This window comes from Xenopus laevis, chromosome 1L (genome assembly GCF_017654675.1).
Source record: "Xenopus laevis strain J_2021 chromosome 1L, Xenopus_laevis_v10.1, whole genome shotgun sequence".
Lineage (NCBI taxonomy): Eukaryota > Metazoa > Chordata > Amphibia > Anura > Pipidae > Xenopus > Xenopus laevis.
The window spans coordinates 54,668,832-54,695,087 of NC_054371.1; the positions used below are offsets into that span (position 1 = coordinate 54,668,832).

General features: G+C 39.0%; 2 protein-coding genes across 2 annotated transcripts in view; one reads left to right on the forward strand and one right to left on the reverse strand.

Annotated features, from left to right (window-relative positions):
- tma16.L (translation machinery associated 16 homolog L homeolog) overlaps window positions 1-26,256 on the reverse strand; it is a 50,645-nt gene that overhangs the window by 16,448 nt on the left and 7,941 nt on the right. Inside the window, 4 exon segments of the mRNA NM_001096063.1 lie at window positions 14,074-14,222; window positions 17,544-17,628; window positions 21,127-21,164; window positions 22,132-22,238. Of these exon segments, the coding sequence (NP_001089532.1) occupies window positions 14,074-14,222; window positions 17,544-17,628; window positions 21,127-21,164; window positions 22,132-22,238 (379 nt within the window).
- Window positions 3,352-10,116, forward strand: LOC121402799. Its single transcript, XM_041589280.1, has 2 exons — window positions 3,352-6,202; window positions 7,876-10,116. The coding sequence occupies exon 2, from the start codon at window positions 8,715-8,717 to the stop codon at window positions 9,660-9,662; it is 948 nt and encodes a 315-aa protein (XP_041445214.1). The 5' UTR covers window positions 3,352-6,202; window positions 7,876-8,714; the 3' UTR covers window positions 9,663-10,116.

The window sequence follows — 26,256 nt, forward strand, 5'->3', positions numbered from 1 at the left end:
TTTAGGAAGATGTTGCTGCCCTACTTGGTCAATACCATGACCAGTCACTTTGAAGTGATACGGACACTAAAGAAGTTATTATTCAAAATATTAATGTACATCAAAAGTTACCTATAGCTCATGTTGATCTTTTTCACTGAAAGGGCTGCTTTTGCAAGTAATTGTTACTTGAAGTTCCTAAACCTGACTGACACTAAAGAAATTATTATTCAAAATATTAATGTAAATCAAAAGTTACCTATAGCTCATGTTTATCTTTTTTCACTGAAAGGGCTGCTTTTGCAAGTAATTGTTACTTGAAGTTCCTAAAGCTGACTGTTTTTCCAACCTGACTGTCCCTTCTCAACATGACAGTTAGATTTTCTAATGCTAACAGACCGCTGAAGCTCAAATATGGCAGTCCCTTTTAGAGAGGAACATGGGGTATCAAATGGGGAATGTAAAAGCATCTGTAAATACTTTTTATGGCAAAATTATAAATAGCATATGATAGATGTATCAGCATTATGATAGATGTAAAAAAAGGTTTAATTTCTGGTGTCAGTATCACTTTAAGTTGCCCATGAATCCCTTGCAGTAACAATCCGTGGATTGCACCCATTGCCACTTGTTAATTTCTTGTAAATAAATAGCCAGATACACGTGAGAAATATAGGAGGTGCCAATCAAAGTTTTAGGAAGAAAAGACAATACAAGCTATAACTGGAAAGCAGAGCAAGTTACACATGATAAAAACCGCATTTAAAGCTATGCAAGTTCTGACAACAATTTACAGAACAAATCACAGATATACTATTTTAATCTGTGGGGTATACTTTTTATACAAAAGCTACCAACATTTAGGGGGTCACTGCTGAAAAATGAATTTCAAAAAAAACAAAAAAACAAGCTCTAAAAATCCACAAAAACCTCTAAAACAAAACTTTGCCAGGTAAAAGTTGTGGAGGTCCTATGAAAGTTAATTGGAGCTGTTGGTCCTATTGTACCTCTCTAAATCAATTGGGTTTTGAGGTATTTGTTTTTTTAGCACATCAGTTAGTGTAATTTTTAGTTGGTACTTTTTTCTTTTCTTTTTTTTTTTTTTTAATAAATCTCACGTCATTCATAGTTTTAGAGTCTAGTTGTGGCTTCAAAAACCTATAAAACCACTAAAATCCGTATACCCATAACCTCTGGTATTTACTAGACCTAACAAAAAGCAAGTGTTTTTATTCTGTGCAACCATATCTAATGGCAGAGCAACAAACAAAAGGCAAGAAATGCAGTGGATAGTAGCAGTTTGGTATTCAATCAATGTCAAGCAATTGGTATAGCTGCTATTGTAGAATACAATAAACTTCAATAAAAGACAGGAATGAAACTACAAATTTACAGCTTCAGCAGTGCTGACTGCAGCGAACAGATAGGAAATCAGATAAATTAAAGTGATGGCCTTTTCCCTTGGTATTAGCTTTGTTAAATGCTTTCTTTAAAAAGTAAGGATCTTTGATTTGCTTTTACAAAGACGAATTTTCTATTTATTTCCTAACATTTATACTGAATTCACCCTGTGTACATTAGACTCCTTAAAGGAACAGTAATGTCAAAAAAAGAAACTGTTTTAACGTAATAAAAATATAATGCAGTGTTGCCCTGTACTGGTAAAACTGCTGTGTTTGCTTCAGAAACACATCTATAGTTCATATAAATAAGCTGCTGTGCAGCAATGGGGCAGCCATTAAAAGGAGAAAAGTCTCAAGTTACACAGCAGATAAGCTCTGTAGCACATAATGTTATCTGTTATCCACTATTTATCCTGTGCCATATACTGTAGAATTTTTTAAATTTCCGCCATTGTTACACAGCAGCTTGTTTATATGAACTATAGTAGTGTTTCTGAAGCAAACAGATCAGTTTTACCAGTGCAGGGCAACAGTACATGATATTTTCATTAATTTAAAATAGGGATGCAACGAATCCACTGAACCCGAATACTTCGCAAAAGATTCGGCTGAATACCGAATCCTTGTATATGCAAATTAGGGGTGGGAAGGTGAAAACATTTTTTACTTCCTTGTTTTGTGACAAAAAAAAAGTCATGCAATTTCCCTCCCCGATCCTAATTTGCATATGCATTTGCATAATTCGCATAGTTCGGCCGGCCAGAAGGATTCGGCCAATCCGAATCATGCTGAAAAAGGCAGGATCCTGAACCAAATCCTGGATTCGGTACATCCCTACTTTAAAACACTTTCATTTTTTTGTGTTACTGTTCGTTTAATCAAAAAATGCAAACAGAAGGCACTGACCCCAATTAAACAACAACATTATATGAGAAATGCATCAAATTGGTTTTACAAAAGTTTACAAAATTCCCATTAGCAATGTAACTGCATAACTGCTGCAAGGGGCTTCCAGTGCTCACACCTCATTCCAGTTCCTATGCTTACCTACTTCCTCCAGTGCTAACTCTTTATTTCTCAGGCATATCCGTTGAGGCACTCTGTCTGTGGGACTGTTCTACATAAGATTTACAATTGTACCCAACCTATGATTGCACTCATGCATATACAAATCCGTGTGTGGCCTCCTGCCCTATGCCTCCCACTAGTTTAAAGTTCTGTTTTGAGTGTACAAGAAGCTGAAATGCTCCAAAATATATCTGTTTATCTAAGCTAGTATGCTCTACAAACCCACTAAATTAAAGGCTGCCATTTAAAGGGCACTAACTACACAATAATTGACTGTTCTACATATTCAAGTGAACCTTTAGTGACATGATCATCATGAATACAACCAACATATTTTTTAATGTCTTTATCTTTAAAAGATTTTTTTCAATTGTGATGAAGATGAAGGCTGCAGAGAGTAGTTTTCTGAAAGTCTTTGCTGCTATACTTTGATGCTGTATTTAGTCAGTTTATTACTGACGTGGAAATTTTTCATATTTCGCCATATGGCCGCCACCGATGCGGGATAAGTGTCTTAACGACCGACATTTGCACAGTCGCCCGATCATTCTGATTCCCATCCGATTTGTGTTCATCAGGCATGACTGCAGCATGCCGGGTGTGGCGCCGGTTGGGATTGAGGAATACGGGCCACTGAACAAAGGTGTACTTTTACAAGATCAGTACAAGCCATGCTAAGATCACTGTGTCTGTGTATATGTATATTACCGGGGGAAGTGCCTTTTGTCCTGGTGTCTTTTGTTTGCCTAGGGCAGTCTACCTTTCCACCCCCCCTCTTCTGTGGACATGTGTCTGTGTGCTGGTTCCACCAATTGATTCATAGCATAACATGCTCATTGATTGGATATATTGTAAGACCACCTTTTGTCTTGGTGTATAATAAACCACTGGCCATTGTAGAGGAAGGCAGAATACTGGACCCCAGCTAAGAACGACTGCTGTGACGTTATTTCCGGGGGATTGCGCAACATCACCACACGATACATCAAGGTTTCTGGATCGATTGTCCATTAAGGCAAAAGATCATTTAAGTCTACCACAACAGATGGCGAGCCTAATGCAGGTGGTTCAATTTTTCCCTTAATTTCAGCAGAATTAAAAGGGGCCATATTTTATTTCGGGCAGCAAAAAGGCCGGCATTGAGGTAAGACATTTTTGTTTTGATACTCTCATATTTGAGAAAGTTTTTGCTGTCTGCAAATTGATTTGTGGTCTCTAGGCTGCTGGAATCAGGTAAAAATCTACCAAAAGAACATTTTGGGTGTATGTGTGGTGTTTTTCAGTATTAACTGCCCAGGTACTGGTTGGGGCATATCTGCATAACTGCTGTGGGGTTTATTCGTTTATTTTTTAACCGTAAGGGACTGTTATTGCCCCTGCTAGAGGATCTGTGAGTGATTCAGACCAGTGGAGGGAGTTTCTGTGTATGCCGGGTGGTTGTAGGATAATCTTGTAGCAGGCAGATATGGCCAAAAGTATCTAGAGGGGATTTAGAATCATTGTTTTTTTCATTTGTGTTTGTTTTCTGTCTGTCTACTAAGTGGTGTTTGTTTTAAAATTGCGACTCTATAGGTTTCATCCTTGAGAAAATCTTTAGTTTGGGAGGATTGTATTGCTTTTATTATTACAAGTTTCAATATTGGAGGTTGGGTAACAATCCGACCAATCTGAATTACAAACCAAGTTTCTAGCCCTTGCTGAGCGCTGAACAGGGGGAGCCTACGCCATTTTGAAATAGCCAGTGGCCATTTTTGTCTTTAAGCACATGTGCCAGCGGCCATGTTGTCTTAGTTTTTGAAAAGGTATATTGGGCTATTGGTGGGAGGCACATCCCCTGCATATAACCCTAACAGTTGTTCTATTGTATATAATAGATTTTCATCTATACATTTCATAACAGCAAAGTTCTCTTTGAACTTTTTGGAACATTTTTTACATTTTTGTTATACCTCTGCTGTTCCCTGCAGTCTATTGACTCCTACTTCCTCCAGGATAGGGGGTTTTCCTAAGGAAGAGACCATCACATGGTGTTGTAATTGTAATTGTCCTTTTGTGTGAGTGAAGGAAGAGTGTTGCATGGTTTACAACATAAGGCTATATGTTAACTAGCTATTTCTCTTTTTATACTCCTTGTTTTCCTGCTCTTTCTCTCTTTATTTTCCTCTCTTTATCCTTCCTTCCGTCCTTTATTATCCCCATCTCTCTCACTTTTCTCCATTTCTCTCTTTTAAAACACTTTTGCTTACCCTCTCTCTCTCTCTCTGTCTATAACTACCACACTAACTCTTTGCCTTGCTTTTGGCTAGCCCTCTTTTCTGTCTTAATCTATTCTCAAACCAACACATTCTCTGTAGGTTTGGTTGGAAGACATCTTTTCTGTCATTGGAAGTCTGGTAGTGTAAGATAGCTGCTGTCTGCTTATGAAAGTTGCTGTTATGAAGGAAATTCCTGTTAATTACGTCCATAAGGACTGTGCTGCGAAGTCGGACTGTATAGGGTGAAAAAACAGTGAACTGGTTAGCTTTTTGTGAGGAGAAAAAGTGGACCAAGCCTACTCGGGTTCATCAATTGTCGCGTGAGCTTTGTTCTCTTTTCTCTTCCCCTCAAGGTCCATCTTAAGGGTGGAAGGTGTCCGTGGTTCGTAACAAAGCCCGGGGGTGGAGTTTGTGGGGAAATTATTGAGGACTGTTCCCTTTCTTGTTCGTGACCAGGTGTCCGCGGTTCGTACCGGAAGCTTGGGGGACGGGACTTGGGGAGGTGAACTGGGGAGGGGTTTCTCTGTTTCTATCTGTTTTTCTAGACACTTTCTCTCAAAACCTATTGGCCTGACTGGGGTGACCAGGTGTCTGTGGTTCGTACCGGAATCCCTAGGAAGGTTCAACTATATCTCCCTTGTTCTCACTTCCTGTCGCTCCCTCTCACTTGCTGTCAACACTCCAGGCATTGGGAACTCTTATCCTGCAGTCAGGGCGCTGTTTTGAGCCAATTTAGCACGAGGGATAAGGAAGGTGTCCGTGGTTCGTACCTGTCCGGATCCCTCGGCCGCTGATCCTTCTCTCTGAGTGGGCTACGGTGGATAATGTCCGTGGTTCGTATTTGAAGCCATAGAGCTACTCAGAGGACGAACAGGTAAGGATCGACGGCGGTCTGCGCAGTGGACGTAGACACTGTAGGTGGACGCATCTACTTGGAAAAAGCTCGAGACTCGAGTATTGGTGTAGGGAAATCTAGGGAACAGAAGGGTACCACTTCTGAGTTCAGGACGGCTCAGCAGCACATGAAATCCACATATGGAGGAGGGACTGTTAAGCCCCTCAAAGATTGGCACAAATGGTCTTCAGGTTTAGAATGGTCCATCCCTAAGGAGGGGACGTTTGAGGTCTGGATCTAGGAAAAGTTCGTCCGTGAGTTCCACTCCAGACTCCAAACACATGGGTCTTTAGAGAAGGCCAATTTGTGGTTACAGGAATCTACCAAGCCTTAGCAGCAGGGCATTCAAAAGTCTCAGACAGTAAGGTCAAACATAATCATGTACTTCCTTCCAGCCAGAACTGCAGAAAGCAATAATGATAAGGACGAGACAGAGCTGCAAACAGGTTTAAATTTGCTAGCAACACAGGTCATCTCAACATCCTCAGCTCATCTGTCTCCATCACCATCCCCACATCTGGAATCCGCAAAAGATGCCTCTGACAAAACGGATTACTGCCGCCTTGGAAAATCCGATTTGGTCACCTTATGCGAAGCCAGAGGTATCTCTATAATAGACAAATCCAAATTAGAATGCATAGAGGCCTTGGAAAGGGATGACTTCCAACAGGGCCCTGTGGGGGATTACAGGCGCTACGGGGGGGCAAGGAATTCTGTAAGCAACTGACAGACAAAATGCCCACTATGTATAGTGTTGTGTCCCCATTCCAGTTTATGACAGCGATCCAGGGCCCAGATGAGGACGCCTCGGTCTATTGGCAGAGGTTAAAACAAGGGGTAACAGATGCAGGGTTTGAGCCAGGTCCAGATGCCCCAGAGAACACCCAGTCAGTATCGCCCATCCATCTAATGTTAAAGGCTAAATTTCTGGCTGGATTGGTGCCTAAGCTAAGAGATAGGCTAATGGTTGCACGACCAGAGGCCCATTCTATGAGTTTCCACTCCCTTATGGCAACAATCCAGGCCATAGAACTGGACCTGCATGCCAGGAAAGAGGCCAAGTCGGCCAAAATCATGGCAGCTCTTGAGCTAATTGCCCAGGACCACCTTCCCTATACTAGGAAAAAGAAACTCACCAAACGTACTAATATAACTTGTTTTAATTGCTATCAAAAAGGACATTTAGCGCGCCACTGTCCAGAAAATGAGGACAAGAAAGAACAAAATTCTCCTAATCCTTATAAAGTTGTTCCTGACCGGCCTCATGCACATAACCCAAACCCGGGGAAATCTTACCGTAGTACGGAGGGCCCCCCAGGAACCTACCATTTCATACCAGACCCTGAAACAGTTAAAACCTTCGGAGCTGCTACACAGTCCCATAGCTTCGCCCACTAGGGGAAAGGCAAACCGGTGTCGGCCCATTTCAATCTATTTCTTGAGGAATTGCCATATCCTCTGTCCTGCCTCATCGACACCGGCGCAGCCAGGACTGTTCTAAAAACACAAGATCTAAAAGGCAGGATTCCACTCTCTGGCAACACAATCCCCACCATTGGGCTTACAGGTCATCCAGTGACTCTTAGGGAGACGAAACCATTGTACTGCAGGTTAGGTCAACACACCGAAGCAGTCAGATCTCTATTAGTTTCAGATGATGTCCCTATCAACCTATTGGGAGCAGACATTCTGTCGGAGATTCAGGCCAACATCACTTATACCCCAGAGGGTGTTGTGGTAACTAGTGCACTCACAGACGAGTTGCTGTGTGCAGTGGTGGCAGTCCCATATACTGGAGAACCTGGTACACATTTGTCCCTGGATGTACTAGCTGAGATTAGAGCCTAAGGTTTGGGCGGTTGACAAATATGATGTCGGCTTGCTGACAGTACCTCCAGCCACTATACGGATTGCCCCCGGTTGCGTGCTACCAAAATTGCCACAGTATCCTCTGAGTATAGCGCAGATGGACAGTCTCAAGATCCAGATTGATAGATATCTCCAAATCGAGGTCTTAACCCCAACACAATCACCCTGTAATACACATTTATTTCCAGTGGCAAAAAAATCAGCCAAGGGTCAGGAAGTCACTTACCGACTGGTCCATGATAACAAATTCATAGTCAGTGATGCCTCGTTAGTGCCTAATCCTCACACATTACTTGCGTCCATTCCTCCTAAAGCTTCGTACTTTAGTGTTATCAACTTGTCTAATGCCTTCTTTTCTGTTCCACTAGATCCACAGTGTCAATACATCTTTGCTTTTTCGTTCCAGGGTAGACAGCTGACGTGGACCCGGTTACCACAGGGGTCCATGACTAGCCCATCGGAATATAATTGCAAGCTAAAGGTGGTATTAGACCAGTGGGTGCCAGAGGATCCGGAGGTCGCACTGTTACAATATGTGGGCGATCTATTAGTTTGTTGCCCGGACAAGGATTCATGCTATAGACACACTATCTCGCTACTGAACCATCTGGCATCCACTGGGAATAAGGCTAGCAAGGAAAAATTGCAGTTTTGTAAGGAGAAGGTTATTTTTCTAGGCCTCTGTATCTCAAAAGGGACCCAACACCTAACAACACAACAGATACAGACTCTCAGACTTCACCCGACCTCGTAATGCCCGACAGTTGAGAGCCCTTCTAGGTCTGATCAATTACAGCAGAGATTGGATCCCTAATATTTTATTCAGAATGGGTCCTCTCTATACTTTGTGTTATTACAGAAAGTTGGTGACATAGTTTTAGATTCCCCTCTAACCTTTCTCATCCCACACTCTGTCCAAGAGATTCTCAACCAGGTCCAAACCAAACATCTTTCAGCAGCACGTCTGACCAAATCTGAAGTGACTCTCCTTACCCCTACTAACCTCACACTGAGACGATGTACAATCCTCAATCCCGCATCTCTTCTCCCGACCCATTCTGACTCGGAAGAAGAGGGGGGGACGAAGGGATTGTGACTGACTCTAACCCAACCATGACAGAACCAACAGACGATCACAACTGTCTTGAACTCATGGAACCCGAGACAGAAGCAGTACAACATCCACCTCCATGACGGGCGGATCCACGCCAGCCACTGCAAGAAGCTGCTGGACTATCAAGTGCAATGATCAGGTGCATTGTTTCTATATACACTTGTTGTTTAATGTATTTTGGATACTGTTATGAGGAGTCACATCCGAATTTACTGTTCAAGATGCATTTACAATTAGCAAAAACAGCAAATAGGTCCAACTGCTGGGTGTGCTCCAAACCCACTCCGAGCCAGAGCATCCCGGCAATGGCGGCAGTACATGCCCTTTATGACATCAGGGTGGGCATGAGAAAGTTTAGTCCTTCAGGTAGATCAGCGGAACGCCATCTGTCCATAGAATTTAATCAGACATTCTTAGATGGTAATGTCACCTATGGTCTTGATGTCAGCCCCGAGGCTTGTACTAGACTTAGCAGACCCGTGTGGGTATCCAGTCAATTAGGCCAGTCCGGGATTTGTTTTAATATCAGCTCTAGTTTTGGAGCCAAGTCCCTGGGGAGGACCGAATGCCCATCTGGGATAACCATCCAGATCGACCATAGAATCCCTGACAATAACAACCTAACCACCAGACATGATTATGTCTGCTGGGGGGGAGGGTGTGACATTCAGGAGGGTGCAGCAATCCCATTATCCATCCAGTTGTTGCGCAATGCCCGTAACCGTAACCCCAATGACCTTTGTGTCTCATTAACTGGGCCCTATTACTTTTTCTGCGGCCAGGCTGCCTATAGAGCCGTTCCCCCGAATACTAGAGGGTCATGCTCCTTAGTCAGGTTAGTCCCTGCCTCCTACATTGCCGACGGTCACAAGGACTTGATGGTGCAGAGGAGGGTAAGTGTGGAAAGAAGGACCAGGAGAGAGCTATTCTCCGCAGGGGACCGTGCATGGGCATGGTTTCCGGCATGGACCGGATGGGGTATAGAACTTATGAATCGGCTAAATAATTTTTCCATCATAATGGACGAGATGTTTAATGAGACAGTCGAAGCCATGAAAGAAATTTCTTCTGAACAATGACAGCTGAAGACCCTTATGCTTCAGGAGAAAATGTCTCTCTACTATCTTTTAGCATCAAAGGGGGGTTTCTGTGAGTTAATTGGGGAGGATTGCTGTACCTGGGTGGAAGATACTGGGGACAAGGTTCAGGCCCATCTTGACAAGGTGAAAGCATTACAGGGACAAGCACGCGCTATTGCAGAGGAGGGTTGGAACCCCTTTAAAGGTTTAGGGGCTTCGGCGATGTTGTCTTCTATTGGATCATGGCTTAAAGAAGTTGGAGTGTATGTCCTGATGCTGCTCTGCTTTCTTTTCCTCCTCTATGTGACGGCGAGAATGACCTGTTGTTTGGTGAACCAAGTTGCAAAGAGCCGTGCAGAGGACCATGTGATGATTCCATAAAGAGCCATCGCCTGAAGCATCCGGAACCCTTTACCTCAGGAAGATCAGCACAGGAAGAACCACCACCTTTTTTTAATTTTTTTAACACAAACTATGGACTGTCCCTAAAAGAACCGACTTCTTCCCTTCTTGGAGACTTTTTTTGGGCTGTTCTTCTCAAAGAAGACATAACCAGAAACCTTTAGAAGCTTTGGTTGGAGTGATTGTAGCGTTAGGAAGCAGTTGCTGTGACGACATATGGCGAAAAAGGAGGGACTGACGTGGAAATTTTTCATATTTCGCCATATGGCCGCCACCGATGCGGGATAAGTGTCTTAACGACCGATTCCCATCCGATTTGTGTTCATCAGGCATGACTGCAGCATGCCGGGTGTGGCGCCGGTTGGGATTGAGGAATACGGGCCACTGAACAAAGGTGTACTTTTACAAGATCAGTACAAGCCATGCTAAGATCACTGTGTCTGTGTATATGTATATTACCGGGGGAAGTGCCTTTTGTCCTGGTGTCTTTTGTTTGCCTAGGGCAGTCTACCTTTCCACCCCCCCTCTTCTGTGGACATGTGTCTGTGTGCTGGTTCCACCAATTGATTCATAGCATAACATGCTCATTGATTGGATATATTGTAAGACCACCTTTTGTCTTGGTGTATAATAAACCACTGGCCATTGTAGAGGAAGGCAGAATACTGGACCCCAGCTAAGAACGACTGCTGTGACGTTATTTCCGGGGGATTGCGCAACATCACCACACGATACATCAAGGTTTCTGGATCGATTGTCCATTAAGGCAAAAGATCATTTAAGTCTACCACAACAGATGGCGAGCCTAATGCAGGTGGTTCAATTTTTCCCTTAATTTCAGCAGAATTAAAAGGGGCCATATTTTATTTCGGGCAGCAAAAAGGCCGGCATTGAGGTAAGACATTTTTGTTTTGATACTCTCATATTTGAGAAAGTTTTTGCTGTCTGCAAATTGATTTGTGGTCTCTAGGCTGCTGGAATCAGGTAAAAATCTACCAAAAGAACATTTTGGGTGTATGTGTGGTGTTTTTCAGTATTAACTGCCCAGGTACTGGTTGGGGCATATCTGCATAACTGCTGTGGGGTTTATTCGTTTATTTTTTAACCATAAGGGACTGTTATTGCCCCTGCTAGAGGATCTGTGAGTGATTCAGACCAGTGGAGGGAGTTTCTGTGTATGCCGGGTGGTTGTAGGATAATCTTGTAGCAGGCAGATATGGCCAAAAGTATCTAGAGGGGATTTAGAATCATTGTTTTTTTCATTTGTGTTTGTTTTCTGTCTGTCTACTAAGTGGTGTTTGTTTTAAAATTGCGACTCTATAGGTTTCATCCTTGAGAAAATCTTTAGTTTGGGAGGATTGTATTGCTTTTATTATTACAAGTTTCAATATTGGAGGTTGGGTAACAATCCGACCAATCTGAATTACAAACCAAGTTTCTAGCCCTTGCTGAGCGCTGAACAGGGGGAGCCTACGCCATTTTGAAATAGCCAGTGGCCATTTTGTCTTTAAGCACATGTGCCAGCGGCCATGTTGTCTTAGTTTTTGAAAAGGTATATTGGGCTATTGGTGGGAGGCACATCCCCTGCATATAACCCTAACAGTTGTTCTATTGTATATAATAGATTTTCATCTTTACATTTCATAACAGCAAAGTTCTCTTTGAACTTTTTGGAACATTTTTTACATTTTTGTTATACCTCTGCTGTTCCCTGCAGTCTATTGACTCCTACTTCCTCCAGGATAGGGGGTTTTCCTAAGGAAGAGACCATCACATGGTGTTGTAATTGTAATTGTCCTTTTGTGTGAGTGAAGGAAGAGTGTTGCATGGTTTACAACATAAGGCTATATGTTAACTAGCTATTTCTCTTTTTATACACCTTGTTTTCCTGCTCTTTCTCTCTTTATTTTCCTCTCTTTATCCTTCCTTCCGTCCTTTATTATCCCCATCTCTCTCACTTTTCTCCATTTCTCTCTTTTAAAACACTTTTGCTTACCCTCTCTCTCTCTCTCTCTCTGTCTATAACTACCACACTAACTCTTTGCCTTGCTTTTGGCTAGCCCTCTTTTCTGTCTTAATCTATTCTCAAACCAACACATTCTCTGTGTGCTGGTTCCACCAATTGATTCATAGCATAACATGCTCATTGATTGGATATATTGTAAGACCACCTTTTGTCTTGGTGTATAATAAACCACTGGCCATTGTAGAGGAAGGCAGAATACTGGACCCCAGCTAAGAACGACTGCTGTGACGTTATTTCCGGGGGATTGCGCAACATCACCACACGATACATCAAGGTTTCTGGATCGATTGTCCATTAAGGCAAAAGATCATTTAAGTCTACCACAACATTACCATAAAGTAGAAATAAAAGTATTGCAGCACCTTGCATGCCAATTATTAAAATTTCAGTAGGGGTGTATTTTATTCCAAATATGTTAACAGTTGCCTCCTATCCTATAAGGCTGTACTCCACTTGCTGGTGCCAGTTTTTTAAAGGAGACATATAGTATAAATGAAAAAACCCAAGGCAATTATGAGTAATATATGGTGTTGCTTTTACATGGTACTAAAAATTAACATTATCTTTAAAAATAGCGCCTTTATTGGAGCTCCCTATAGATGTTCTCTGGTCCCTGTTTGTGTTTTAAATGAGGGGTGGACGTGTCCTAACGGTCCCTGCCAGAAACATAGTAGGAAGGGGACAGCCAATCACAGCCCTGCAGTCGCACAAGCACAGACAGGCTTCAATTCCCTAACAGGTCCTTCTAGCTGCTGATTGGTTCCTGTCCTACAGTGCAGTGAGCGGAGACCTGCCGGCTCTAATGCACAGCCTGGGAATTCAGGGAGTAGGAAGTGGAAGGGAGGGATTATTAGGGTTTTTGCAGAAATATTCAATAATAATCAGCCTGAAACACTACTTTTTAAGCACAATTCTTCCATATCTAAATGAGTATAACACACTGGTACATTCTTATTTTTTATACAAAATGTCTTGTTTAAAATCAAGCTGTCTGAAGTGGCGGTATAGTCCATAGTAGAAGACAAACCTATACCAACTACAACTAACTGCATAACAGCAGGGCTTACTGCATGGACAGTGCGGGCCTTCAAGAAAATAATTTTCAGTTAAGTCCAAATTTCTCTTTTCTCTTAAAGGAAAACTATACCCCCAAAATGAACACTTAAGCAACAGATAGTTCATATCATATTAAGTGGCATATTAAAGAATCTCACCAAACTGGAATATATATTTAAGTAAATATTGCCCTTTTACATCTCTTGCCTTGAACCACCATTTCATGACTATCTGTGCTGCCTCAGAGATCACCTGACCAGAAATACTTCAACTCTAACTGTAACAGGAAGAAGTGTGGAAGCAAAAGACACAAGTCTGTCTGTTAATTGGCTCATGTGACCTAAAATGTATGGTTTGTTGGTATGTTTGTGAGTACAGTGAATCCTACGATCCCAGGGGGCGGCCCTTATTTTTTAAAATGGCAATTTTCTATTTATGATTACCCAATGGCAGATACTACTAGAAAAGTATATTATTATGATAATGGTTTATTTACATGAAGCAGGGTTTTACATATGAGCTGTTTTATGCAATATCTTTTTATAGAGACCTACATTGTTTGGGGGGTATAGTTTTCCTTTAAGCAGCCCTCCCTGTCAGTGCAGATGCTAGAGAAACGTTCAAAAGCAGTCTCCAGTTAAAGTGGTCTATATTGAGGCTTTATAGGAGAACGGACACCTGCAGAACCTTTCTCCCAAAAGCTGTAGGTGCAGAATGAAATACTTGCAATTTCTAACACCTTAGAAAGGTTGACATGGACTGTCAAGTGATGCCCTGCAAAATTGAATTATACTTATGCAAGTTCATTAGATGAAGCTCATAATCAAGTTTCCCTTTAATTACATTTAAAGTACTTAGTTTTAACTAATTACAGCATACCATAAAAATAAATAAAAAATTTGTAAAAAATAAAAATATAATTCATACCTATTCCATATCCATTGTATAGTTGCCTTTCACGCTCTATGGTCTGCTTGATAACAGTCTCACGAGATTCATGCCGTCTTGTTTGTCTTCCTTTGATACTGTTGTGCAATTCAATTTGTTCCAATTCATTATCAAACCGATGTAAGTAACTGAAAGAGTACACAGAATTACCATATTTTGTTATATCGCTAAACATTGTCTTCCCCAATTGAGGTTCTCCTTACTCAGCACGTTATAGAAAATAGAGAATTAGGAAAGTAAAGTAATATCCTTGCCTTTTAATTAACAATAATTAAAAATATTGTTATTTAAAATATTGGCAAAACACACATTTAGCACAAGTCCTTAGAATACTTGTAATAATATAATACTGCAACATCTGCTAAAACATCTCACCAGGGAATTATTGTTCTACAAAATACTTTAGTAGTCTAATTGCTCACACGCCCATGTCTTTCTATCCAATATACAATCTGATTTACACCATGAAACTTGTTCTGAAATGCTTTGTGTAACTGACCTAATAAGGACAGTATATAATAAAGTTGGCTGGAGATATGACAAAAGTAACCAATAGCTTTTTCATCTTCAAGGGGTGCTTAATTCTTAAGTCAACATTTATAGAATGTCCTATATCTAGCAACTTTTCAATAGTTCTTCTGTGAGGCGACAATTTCATCGTTATTGTTACTTTTTATTACTTATCTTTCTATTGTGACCCTCTCTATACTTTATTCCAGTACTGCACTAAAACCACTGTCTGTTTGCTAGTGAAAATCAGACCATAGGAATCAGAAAGCTTCTGAAATACCAAACTGTACAGCTGCTTAACAAAAAGCTAAATAACTGAAAAACAATAAAAAAATGAAGACCAGCTGCAAATTATTTAGAAATATTAAGGTCTACAACATACTAAAGGTTAATCTAAAGAACTACCCCTTTAAATTACACCCTCCAAATACACATTTTTTAACGGTTTAAGACAGGGCTGTATAACCAGAGACCCCCAGGTCATATTTTGCCCTTCAAGAGATTATAGTGGCTGCTGTTACCAACTTCAAGACAGTAAAATTTACATTTTTATTAACAGGCTTTTACTTATTGTATTGTTTAATTTTACCTGGAGATGGCAGCCCCAGAAAGGCTACTACCCAATACTTAAAAGTTTGTCATGATTTTTATGATGTAGTTTTTATTTCTAGATTACACTGTTTACACTGCAAATAATTCACTCTACGGTATAAAATCTCATTCCTGAACCAACAAGTGTATTTTTTTTAGTTGTAATATTGGTGTGTAGGCAGCCATCTCAAGTCATTTCGTCTGGACATGTGCTTTCACAAAGCCAGAACTAGGATGGAACTGCTTTCTGGCAGTTTTTAGTCCTACTCAATTTAACAATGTGTCGCAGTGAGACCTGAATTTTTACTACCAAGTGCTGTTCTTACATCTACCAGGCAGTTGTTGTCTTGTTTTACCGAGCTGCTATCTGGTTACCTTCCCATTGTTCTGTTGTTAAGATGCTGGGGTGGGGGGGTGATATCACTCCAACTAGGAGAGCAGCAGTAAAGAGTGACAAGTCACATGACTGGGGACAGCTGGGAAACTAGCAATATGTCTAGCTCCATGTCAGATTTTAAAATTAAATATAAAAAAATCTGCTGATCTAAACTAAGATACAATTCATCCTTATTGGAGACAAAACCAGCCTATTGCTTTATTTAATGTTTACATCATTGTCTAGTAGACTTACGGTATAAAGATCCAAATTACAGAAAAGTCCATTATTCGGAAAACCCAGGCCCTGAGCATTTTAGATAACAGGTCCCATAACTGAACTAGAAAGTATGTTTTTATATAAAAGTTTTATTTATATGAAACAGGGTTTTACATATAGACTGTTTTAAGCTGTACATGTTTACAGGGATATGAAATGTTTAGGAGTATAGCAAACACGCTGCAATAAAATCAGGGCTTCTACTTCAAAGAGAAGAATTTTACATATACTGGATAGAAATAAATAGCACTTCAACTCAAATTGAAAACAATGGCACAGTGACACTGTCCAGCAACCCAGAACAACAGGAACAGAGGCACAGCAAATGCACACTGGTACATAATATTACCAGTGGAAATCAAATCAAATGGGTGCTTTGGCTTTAACGGATGCCAGAATTAGAAGACTGTGCATAAGAAATAGCAACTGCCAGAATTAATTGTTTTCAACTGAACAGCCTAATTATGCAATGCTCATTATTTCCAACAAGGAGATACAAAATGTAAAAGTTTGAGGTTTCCAAGAAGAGGAATGCTGAACAAAAGAAATTAAAACCAAATATTATTCTAAATGCAACCATATCACTAAGCTATAAATATAGAACTACAGCCAGCATTCTGCTCATTATTCATTGTCCAGATATCTTAGAAAAGAGGAGACAACTAAAAATAACATTTTTATAAAAGATAATGCTGCACATGATTCAAAGTAAGGACATTAAAAATAATTTCTTGAAAAGGGGAAATTCTTTTAAGTTAACTATTTAGATTGTATTGTTCTTTAATTACATTTTATTCAAACCAGGCTTAAACAGAAAATATATACAACAGCCCCTTTTGACATAAGTTTATTCAGTTGGACTTGCTCAAACATACCTTATTCTACCAAAAGAAACCAGGATAGTCTGTTATTGTAGGGAACAGTCCCCCGCCCTCAGAATCAGTGTAATGCAATCCCTTCCTCACCTTATTCAATTGTGAAATTATGGATTCTGTGATTTGAAGTTGTTCTGCTTTTTTTTTAGGGAATCTGTGCCCCACCTATTAGGGACAGCAGAGGGACGGACGTTCAAGTCCCAAAATCCATCACTTCACAATAAAACAAGGTGTGGGAGGTGTTGCATTACCCTGTGAGCCTAAGTGGGGGTGGAGATCTGGTCCCTACTATAACAGACAGACTATCATGGAATCAAGTATGTTTGTGTAAAAAAAGAAAGCAAACAAAAAAAAAAATTATATTTATTTGATTATTTATTTCATGAACCTTTTAACATAAGTCCAACAAAATTAGCTCATGGCAAAAATATTTTCCCTTTAGGGAATCGGATTAATATCAGTATCTCTGGTGCAATACACTAGGACAAATAAAACAAGTAGCTCTTATTTCACTCAGTAAGTCGTTTGATCATTTTTTCCAAGAACGTAACTTGTTGGTGCTCTGTAAATAAAAGATAATGATGGCACAGCACTGTATATACATATGCCTCCTTATCCTTTTCATGTATATTCCACTTTGTTTCTCTCGAAGCCACTTTAAATTACCGTAAAAATATCTAAATTATATAAGTATCAACAATGTTTACATTTAAGGGAGTTCCCCATTTACCAGCAGTTGTTTTAAAATAAAAACCATCACTGAATACCAGAATATCCTGAGTAATTAGTGTAATAAAACAATAATTAATGTATCCTACCTTTCAATTAGTTCACAGGCTTCCTTCTTTGTGTATTCTGCTTTTTCAGGATTTAGATGGCTTTGAAACCACTGCAGTTTTTCACCTACAAGAACAAAGCATTGAGCAATCTGCAGATTTATAATGAGGAAAAAAAAAGATAGATAAACAGAACCAGATAATATTAACAGAAGCCAAGTAATCTTTCTATAATTCTAGTAGTAGAAAACAAGGAGTGGGGCTAGAAAGTTAGTGCCCTAACACCAGAAAAAGGCAGCAATTTTCCTCCCCATGAATTCCCTTTCCTGTAGTCTTTTAGTCTTCAGTGTCGCTGATTTTTTTCAACTTCTGCAGACGGAAGCCATCTGTACATGAATGAGGAGAAGATGGAACACTATGTGAAAAGTTAACTTTTGCATGAAAATGGTACCAAATTTTTTAGCTTATTTTTTATGAGGAAACAAATGCAAATGTTTATATTTTGACCAAGTCCCTTTTACTAGACAACCTATAGCCAACAAACTAGTGACCACCTTGTTTCTGGTATAATTGTCATAGAGCGATTGAGACTCTGATGTGCTCAATGTGCATGGTTTAATATAGTCCTCTGCTGAGCCTAGCATAATAAAATTTGCACATTAGATAAGCTCTTGGGCTTCCTTCACGAGGCCTAGATACCACATTACTTTCTTACTGTTCTATGCTGAAATTCATTTTGACATCTCCAAACTGGCAATGCAGCCCAGTTCTTTTAGGATCATGAGTAAGATCAAAAGAATTTCTAAGTTGAGAGCATGGCCTTACCACAAAGAGTCAGTCAATTTAAACACCCAATCACAACCCTCATGACATCAGAGACTGCCAATATTCTATAAGAGTGCCCAGAACCACAAAGCAATGAATGTCTTCCCATTCTCCAATTGCAGCTCTCAGAAAGCAGTGGTGACCTTGCCAAAAGCACTTATGAGCTCTAAATAGGAAACTCAAGTCTAAGGGTTCCAGCAGTGCCTTTTAATTCTATGAAAAGGAAAATATTCTGAGTCTGTTTAATATGGTTTAGTGATCTTAAATCTATTACTGCCTCATTTGGGACAAGGAAAAGCACCAAATGCATCCAAGTGCTTGGAGCATCTCTTATTGTAACTTGAAATCTATTAGCTGCATCACTGGTAAAGAGTAAAAAGTAAAAGTAAAATACAATACAACCCAGAGCTCAGAGAAACCCTTATTGCAACTAGTTGAAAGAACTTCAATGAATCCTTCTTCAAGGTCTTGTAGAAGGATATTCCTTTGGCACTGATGTTAAGTAACAATTTCTGATCATAACAAGAACCCAATGATCCATGTGATCTTTTTCCATGCATTTCGGTTAACCTTTTCCCTCGGATAGCCTGGTAAAAAAATTATACATTCCTTTACAGATGGCTAAAAGGCCTAATGAGTATGTCCCCTAGAAGGGCATAGCGCAAAGAATGTTTATCAAGGCTGCATCTGACACCCATACTTTAAACCAGGTTGGTCTAAAGTCTGATTTAACTAAATAAGAAAATATTGCAACCATCCGGGTTTTCTATTAGCATTCAAAAGCTCACTTCTGGTAAAATGGACTGAATCTGATCTTTCAACTCTAGAATCCATATCATTATTGATAACAAGACAAAAGCTGCTATTACGGCTTAAATCATAGGCTGGAACTCTGTAAGATCTCCTCTGGGTTCTTAACACTCAATGTGTCCTTTAGTAGAATAGTTGTACCTACAAACAAGGGACTCCAGTACGTTCACTGTTGGAGGACTTTCAATATTTTCTGGAAAGCCAAAGGAAAGCACTGCCTTGAATCACTTATGGAATACAGCTTTGAAAAAGAGGATTGAATTCCTCTGCAATGAAAAAAAGAGTTCATCTTCATCCTCTTCCTCCAAAGAGGTGTTACAATGCAATATCCCACCTAAGGGTGGACTAAATCATTTATAGTTTGTTTGTTTCATCTCTGGGTTGGTAAAGTTATCTTTCAGGTTCTGCTGCATGTGGGAGGTGAAGGAAATATTAAAGCACAAGAATGTCCACCTTGAAGGCCTTCAGCTGTTTTTTATCTGCAACTCCATCTCTTACATACATTCGGGAGATGTAATTGGAAAACAAATGGGGATAGGGGAAAAAAAATGATTGCTGCTATAAATATATGTAATTATATTCATAGTGGGAAGTTTGTCCTGATCCATTTTCTGATAGCAACCAGTAGATGGTAACTGATAAATGGTTACTATATACTATAAAAGAGAAAACAGTGTTGCTTTTGTTAAAATTATTATGATTCAAAGGAATGTACAAAGGAACAGAAATATTAAAGACACAATATGCCAGAGATAATCTTAAAGAAAACTGTTTTATTGTATATCTCCTAAATATAGATGGAATTTATATGGTAGCATTTAAGCATTTTTGTTATGAGCTACCTGGCATATGAAAGTGAAGCTTATGTTTCAGTAAAAATTTGTTTGAGAGATTTCCATGAGCAAAGAACATTTTGATTTCATGCTTACAGATGAAAGTTCTCTTAGCAACAAAATGATTAGCTGCAGTTGGTAACACTCCACCCGAGCATTATTAGAAAGACATAAAATGATTACTTTTTCTTGGTAGTCTAGGCATACAAAGCAAATATTCATTCTACTTATCACATCATCATTCTCTTACAAAAATCCTGTATCAAATACCAATGTAAGAAAAAGTAGGTGGTAAGAAGGGAAAATACAAGCAGTCAATACATCTGTAGGAAATTTCCTAACCATTCCCAGACAAGTGTAAAAAAATCGGAAGGGAAATGTACAAAAATATTTTAAAAGAAAATTCATATTGACAGGTGATATTCAGTAAAGGGTTCAGCAGCGTAACAATGATTTGATTTCAAATTATAATTTAAACATTTATTTTAACCTTGTAGAGTGCTATGTAGCAGCACCATTACTGTTAAATTTTATATGTTCTAATCAGATAATATACATTTTATTGAATCCAGCTATGAATCTGTATTAAACTTAAAAAAAATCTAGACTGGGGGAGCAGAAGAGTTAAAGGACATGGAAAGTGTAATACACTGGGGTAGGTGCAAATTCGATAGCAGGTGCAGAATCTAAATCTTTCTGTTTCTTCAAGTGAAAGCTTTAAAAGTTTGCTTAAGTACAGTGGTGAAGGGGGCACCTTACAATGCATTAAAGAACTAACTATATTCCAGTGTTCCTGTATGGGAATAATTGTAGCAAGGCACCACTAGGAATGGGTGATTTTGACCCGTTTCGCTTATACAAAAATTTGGTCTATGGGCAATTTAATAAAAATCAGTGGTGCCTAAAATACTTTCATTCCACTGTCTTACCCTTTCCTTGTCCTTTAGGAGATAGCACATGTAAAGAATAGATGTTACTGCTAGAAATGTGAGTAGATAAAACGGTGTGCAACAAAATGTATAAAATACAAATGGAAAAGGATGAGATGACTATATTAAATAGCAGAGAACAGAAAGCTACAGTTCTGACTGGAACGGAACACCTATTTAATTGTTTAAAACAAGAAAGTTATTAGCTGGCATAACTGTTAAACTTACCAATAATGCTTAGGCGCAGAGCTTTTTCACTTTTTAACCTTTAAAAGGAAAAGAAACTATGTTTATTCATGATACTGAAGAACCAAAATCATACATTAATATCAAACCATATATGAGATACGTTTCAAAACCATATTATATTACGAGGGAGGAATTGCATATATATTTCAAATGCTTTATTGATGGGGAATTTGGGGCGTTTCGCATCACCAAAAAATTTTCCTGCAAAGTTTGTGAAATGGGAAATTTTTTTTCCCAAAGTTGGTGGGTTATTTAACATTAGTAACATCTATTGAATGGATTACTGGAGATTAAATGCAGTTGCTGTTCCACATTTGTTCATTAGAGTGCAGAGTCCGTTATGAACCTCAGTCAATGTCACTCATGTGACCCACACCATGATATTTCCACAATGCAGTCCTTTGATGCAAAAATAAAAACAGGTCTAATCCCAGCATTCGCTTGTAGCTGAACCAGTTTTTGAGTTTATTCCCGTGGAAAACTCGATTGATTAGCGTTTTCGAGTTTCTCAACTCTAACTCACAGAATCTATTTTTTTTGTAAGCTCATTCGAGGTATAAAAAACTCTAACATTCGACCTTTGATAAATAACTCCCTTACTCTCTGTCTGGTTTTTATGGGAATAATAACATTGCAAATAGCAGCAAAACTGGATTATTGTATTTGACACGCTATTAACAAAATAACTATTACGTTAACTAAAATAGAATGGAACCAAGTTTTACATACTATATTCCAAGACCTTGCACACTTCTCTTTATTTGTGACCAGTAGTTCCCTTAAACGCTAGCACCAAGTAAGTTTTTTCTTATTTTTCTGATTTAAAGTACTAGAAGCAATTAAAATGTATAATTGTTTACCGTTTGATAAATGAAAACACTTTAAAAAAAAAAAAAAAACAGTACACACACCCCTTTAAATCTGAATATAAGGAAAGAAAGCAGGATAAATCAATAGTTACTCGCAAAAACAAATTGAGCATACCTATCCTTTCTGTCTTGCTTGTGGGCTTCTCTTGTGAGCTGAGCAGCTTTCCTGCTGTACGGATGAATAACTTTTTCTTGCTTGCTTTTATTTGATTGGACTTTGGGCTGCAAAATAGGATTATACTGATTTACACTGATGCGAATGTACACACTTCTAAGGTTACTTTTAATGCTGCATTCAACAATTTGTATTGTGTGGATTATCAAAATGCACAAATCCAGAGGCACTGTTGAAAAAAGGCATTCAAAAATGACAGCGTGAAAATTAAATGTAAAACAGGTCTAAGACCTATTATTCAGAATGACTGGGACCTAGAGTTTTCAGGTAACAGAACTCTCAGTTATTTGCATCTCCATACCTTAAATCTGCTAAAAAAAAATCCAAATAATAACCCAATAGGACTGCTTTGCTACCAATATGAATTCATGCTGCTTACTTTGGAACAAGCACAACGTACAGAGAAAAAATAAATACTTTATAACAATTAGATTTGCTAAAAATGAATTTGATGGGAGAAGGACTTTCCATAATTCAAAACTTTCTGGATAATGGGTTTCTGAATAAAGAATGTACAAGGCCTCAGGGTATAAGCGAGTGAGAGGCCAACAAAGAAGTAATAAAATAAACAGTAATTAAAGGAACAATAACACCAAAAAATTTGAGTGTATCAAAGTAATTAAAATATAATGTACCGTTCCCCTGCACTGGTACAAGGGTGTGTGCTTCAGAAACACTACTATCGATTTTATAAATAAGCTGATGTATACACATGGGCAGTCATTCAAGGTACAGGTTACATAGCAGATAACATACCACTGTATTCTATTAGAGAGCTTATCTGTTATCTGCTAAGTAACCTGTGCCTTTTTCTCCTTTTTCAACTTGAATGACTGCCCTCAAGGCTACAGAGAAGCCTAACTTTAGTAGTGTTTCTAAAGCAGGGCAACCTTACATTATAATTTAATTATTTTAAAACTTAATTTTTGGTGTTACTGTTCCTTTAATAAATAAATGTCTATATAGGTATAGGACTGGTTATGCAGAATGCTTGGGACCTGGGGTTTCCAGGTAAGGGGTCTTCCTGTAATTTGGAGGATTGGTTTGCCTCCAATAAGGATTAATTATATTTAATAATCTGGATAGGAACAAATAAGTTAAAGGAATTCTGTCATGATTTTTATTTATAAATTACATTGTTTACACTGCAAATACTTCACTCTAGCATATACAAGTTTATTCCTGAACCAACAAGTGTATTTTTTTAGTTGTAATATTGGTGTGTCATTTTGCCTGGATATTTGTTTTCAGAAAGAGCTAGCAATTCACATTGGAACTGCTTCCAAACTGACTAATGTTTTTCCTACTCAGTTTAACTGAAGGAGTCACAACTGGATTTTAATGACCAAGTGCTATTCTCATCTGTACCAAGGAGAGGTCATCTTGTGTCAGGGAGCCGTTATCTCGTTACCTTCCCATTGTTCTGCTGATTGCTGGATTGCTGGGTGGGGGAGAGAGAGAAAGGGGGATATCACTACAACTTGCAGTGCAGCAGTAAAGAGTGACTGAAGTTTATCAGAGCACATGACTGGAGGCACTTGGCAATTACTTCTACGAAAAAGCTTGCTGCACCAAAGTCAAAAAATCAAAATCAAGCAGAGTGATCTCAAGTACCATAATCTGCTTAATTAGATATTCAAATGATAGACTTTATTTCAGACATTATGAATTACTAGGAATATTAAATCTAACCATTAGATCTAGAAGGGGTAATAAACCTATCAGGCAGCAAATCTGTTTATTTATGTAATTTATATGTGAAATTGTGTGTTTCTTTCATTTGGCTTGCTAGTTGGCAGCTAAATTTAGAATGCTGCATTCTTAAACTTGGTTTTGTTTCCATAGAAACAAATTATTACACATCCTAATGGGCAACCTTTTTATACCACATGGAGTCTCCAGATTGACTCTTGGGTGAGGCCCAAAACTGGATTGTGTGAACATACAATTTATAAATTCCCCTGAAACACTATCATTACCGTATATGCTTGTCTCATGCTGTCATATCTATTTTAAATAATAATTTTAAATGAAACACAAGGCATGTTGGTGTGAAAGTAAACAAGCCAAACGGACTAACATTTCTCTCAGGCTTCTTTACACATGCTTGAATTCATATTTCTTTTGTGTGCTTTAGCAGTTATTTTGTTAAAACTCAGCAGTGCTGAAACATTGAATTTAAATAGGTTATAAAAAAAAAAATTAAAGTATCAAATAAAACAGCCAAATCAAAATGTTTACATACAGTGGTGTGAAAAACTATTTGCCCCCTTCCTGATTTCTTATTCTTTTGCATGTTTGTCACACAAAATGTTTCTGATCATCAAACACATTTAACTATTAGTCAAAGATAACACAAGTAAACACAAAATGCAGTTTTTAAATGAGGGTTTTTATTATTTAGGGAGAAAAGAAATCCAAACCTGTGTGAAAAATTAATTGCCCCCTGAACCTAATAACTGGTTGGGCCACCCTTACAGCAATAACTGCAATCAAGCATTTGCGATAACTTGCAACGAGTCTTTTACAGCGCTCTGGAGGAATTTTGGCCCACTCATCTTTGCAGAATTGTTGTAATTCAGCTTTATTTGAGGGTTTTCTAGCATGAACCGCCTTTTTAAGGTCATGCCACAACATCTCAATAGGATTCAGGTCAGGACTTTGACTAGGCCACTCCAAAGTCTTCATTTTGTTTTTCTTCAGCCATTCAGAGGTGGATTTGCTGGTGTGTTTTGGGTCATTGTCCTGCTGCAGCACCCAAGATCGCTTCAGCTTGAGTTGACGAACAGATGGCCGGACATTCTCCTTCTGGATTTTTTGGTAGACAGTAGAATTCATGGTTCCATCTATCACAGCAAGTCTTCCAGGTCCTGAAGCAGCAAAACAACCCCAGACCATCACACTACCACCACCATATTTTACTGTTGGTATGATGTTCTTTTTCTGAAATGCTGTGTTACTTTTACGCCAGATGTAACGGGACGCGCACCTTCCAAAAAGTTCAACTTTTGTCTCGTCGGTCCACAAGGTATTTTCCCAAAAGTCTTGGCAATCATTGAGATGTTTTTTAGCAAAATTGAGACGAGCCTTAATGTTCTTTTTGCTTAAAAGTGGTTTGCGCCTTGGAAATCTGCCATGCAGGCCGTTTTGGCCCAGTCTCTTTCTTATGGTGGAGTCGTGAACACTGACCTTAATTGAGGCAAGTGAGGCCTGCAGTTCTTTAGATGTTGTCCTGGGGTCTTTTGTGGCCTCTCGGATGAGTTGTCTCTGCGCTCTTGGGGTAATTTTGGTCGGCCGGCCACTCCTGGGAAGGTTCACCACTGTTCCATGTTTTTGCCATTTGTGGATAATGGCTCTCACTGTGGTTCGCTGGAGTCCCAAAGCTTTAGAAATTGATTTATAACCTTTACCAGACTGATAGATCTCAATTACTTTTGTTCTCATTTGTTCCTGAATTTCTTTGGATCTTGGCATGATGTCTAGCTTTTGAGGTGCTTTTGGTCTACTTCTCTGTGTCAGGTAGCTCCTATTTAAGTGATTTCTTGATTGAAACAGGTGTGGCAGTAATCAGGCCTGGGGGTGAGTACAGAAATTGAACTCAGGTGTGATAAACCACAGTTAAGTTATTTTTTAACAAAGGGGGCAATCAATTTTTCACACAGGCCCATGTAGATTTGGAGTTTTTTTTCTCCCTTAACGTAAACCTTCATTTAAAAACTGCATTTTGTGTTCAATTATGTTATCTTTGACTAATAGTTAACGGTTTTTGATGAGCAGAAACATTTAAGTGTGACAAACATGCAAAAGAATAAGAAATCAGGAAGGGGGCAAATAGTTTTTCACACCACTGTATGAACTTTATAGCTCTTTTGGGAAGGGCCCAGTTTACCTTATGTATTAGTTATTGGTGCTTTTTTAACTGTATGTTTTATTTTTTACTTAAGTTCTGTTATAAGTTCATATTAATTGGAACAATTTAACATGCTTTGGCAAGTGCTTTTGTCCAAGTGTCATATCTACACATTAATTAACTGGTTATACTGGAAAGCCTATGTACGTCAATAA

What these genes read in the sequence shown, in the direction of transcription:
- LOC121402799 (XM_041589280.1), top strand. Translation starts at nt 8,715, where the DNA reads ATGATCAGGTGCATTGTTTCTATATACACTTGTTGTTTAATGTATTTT.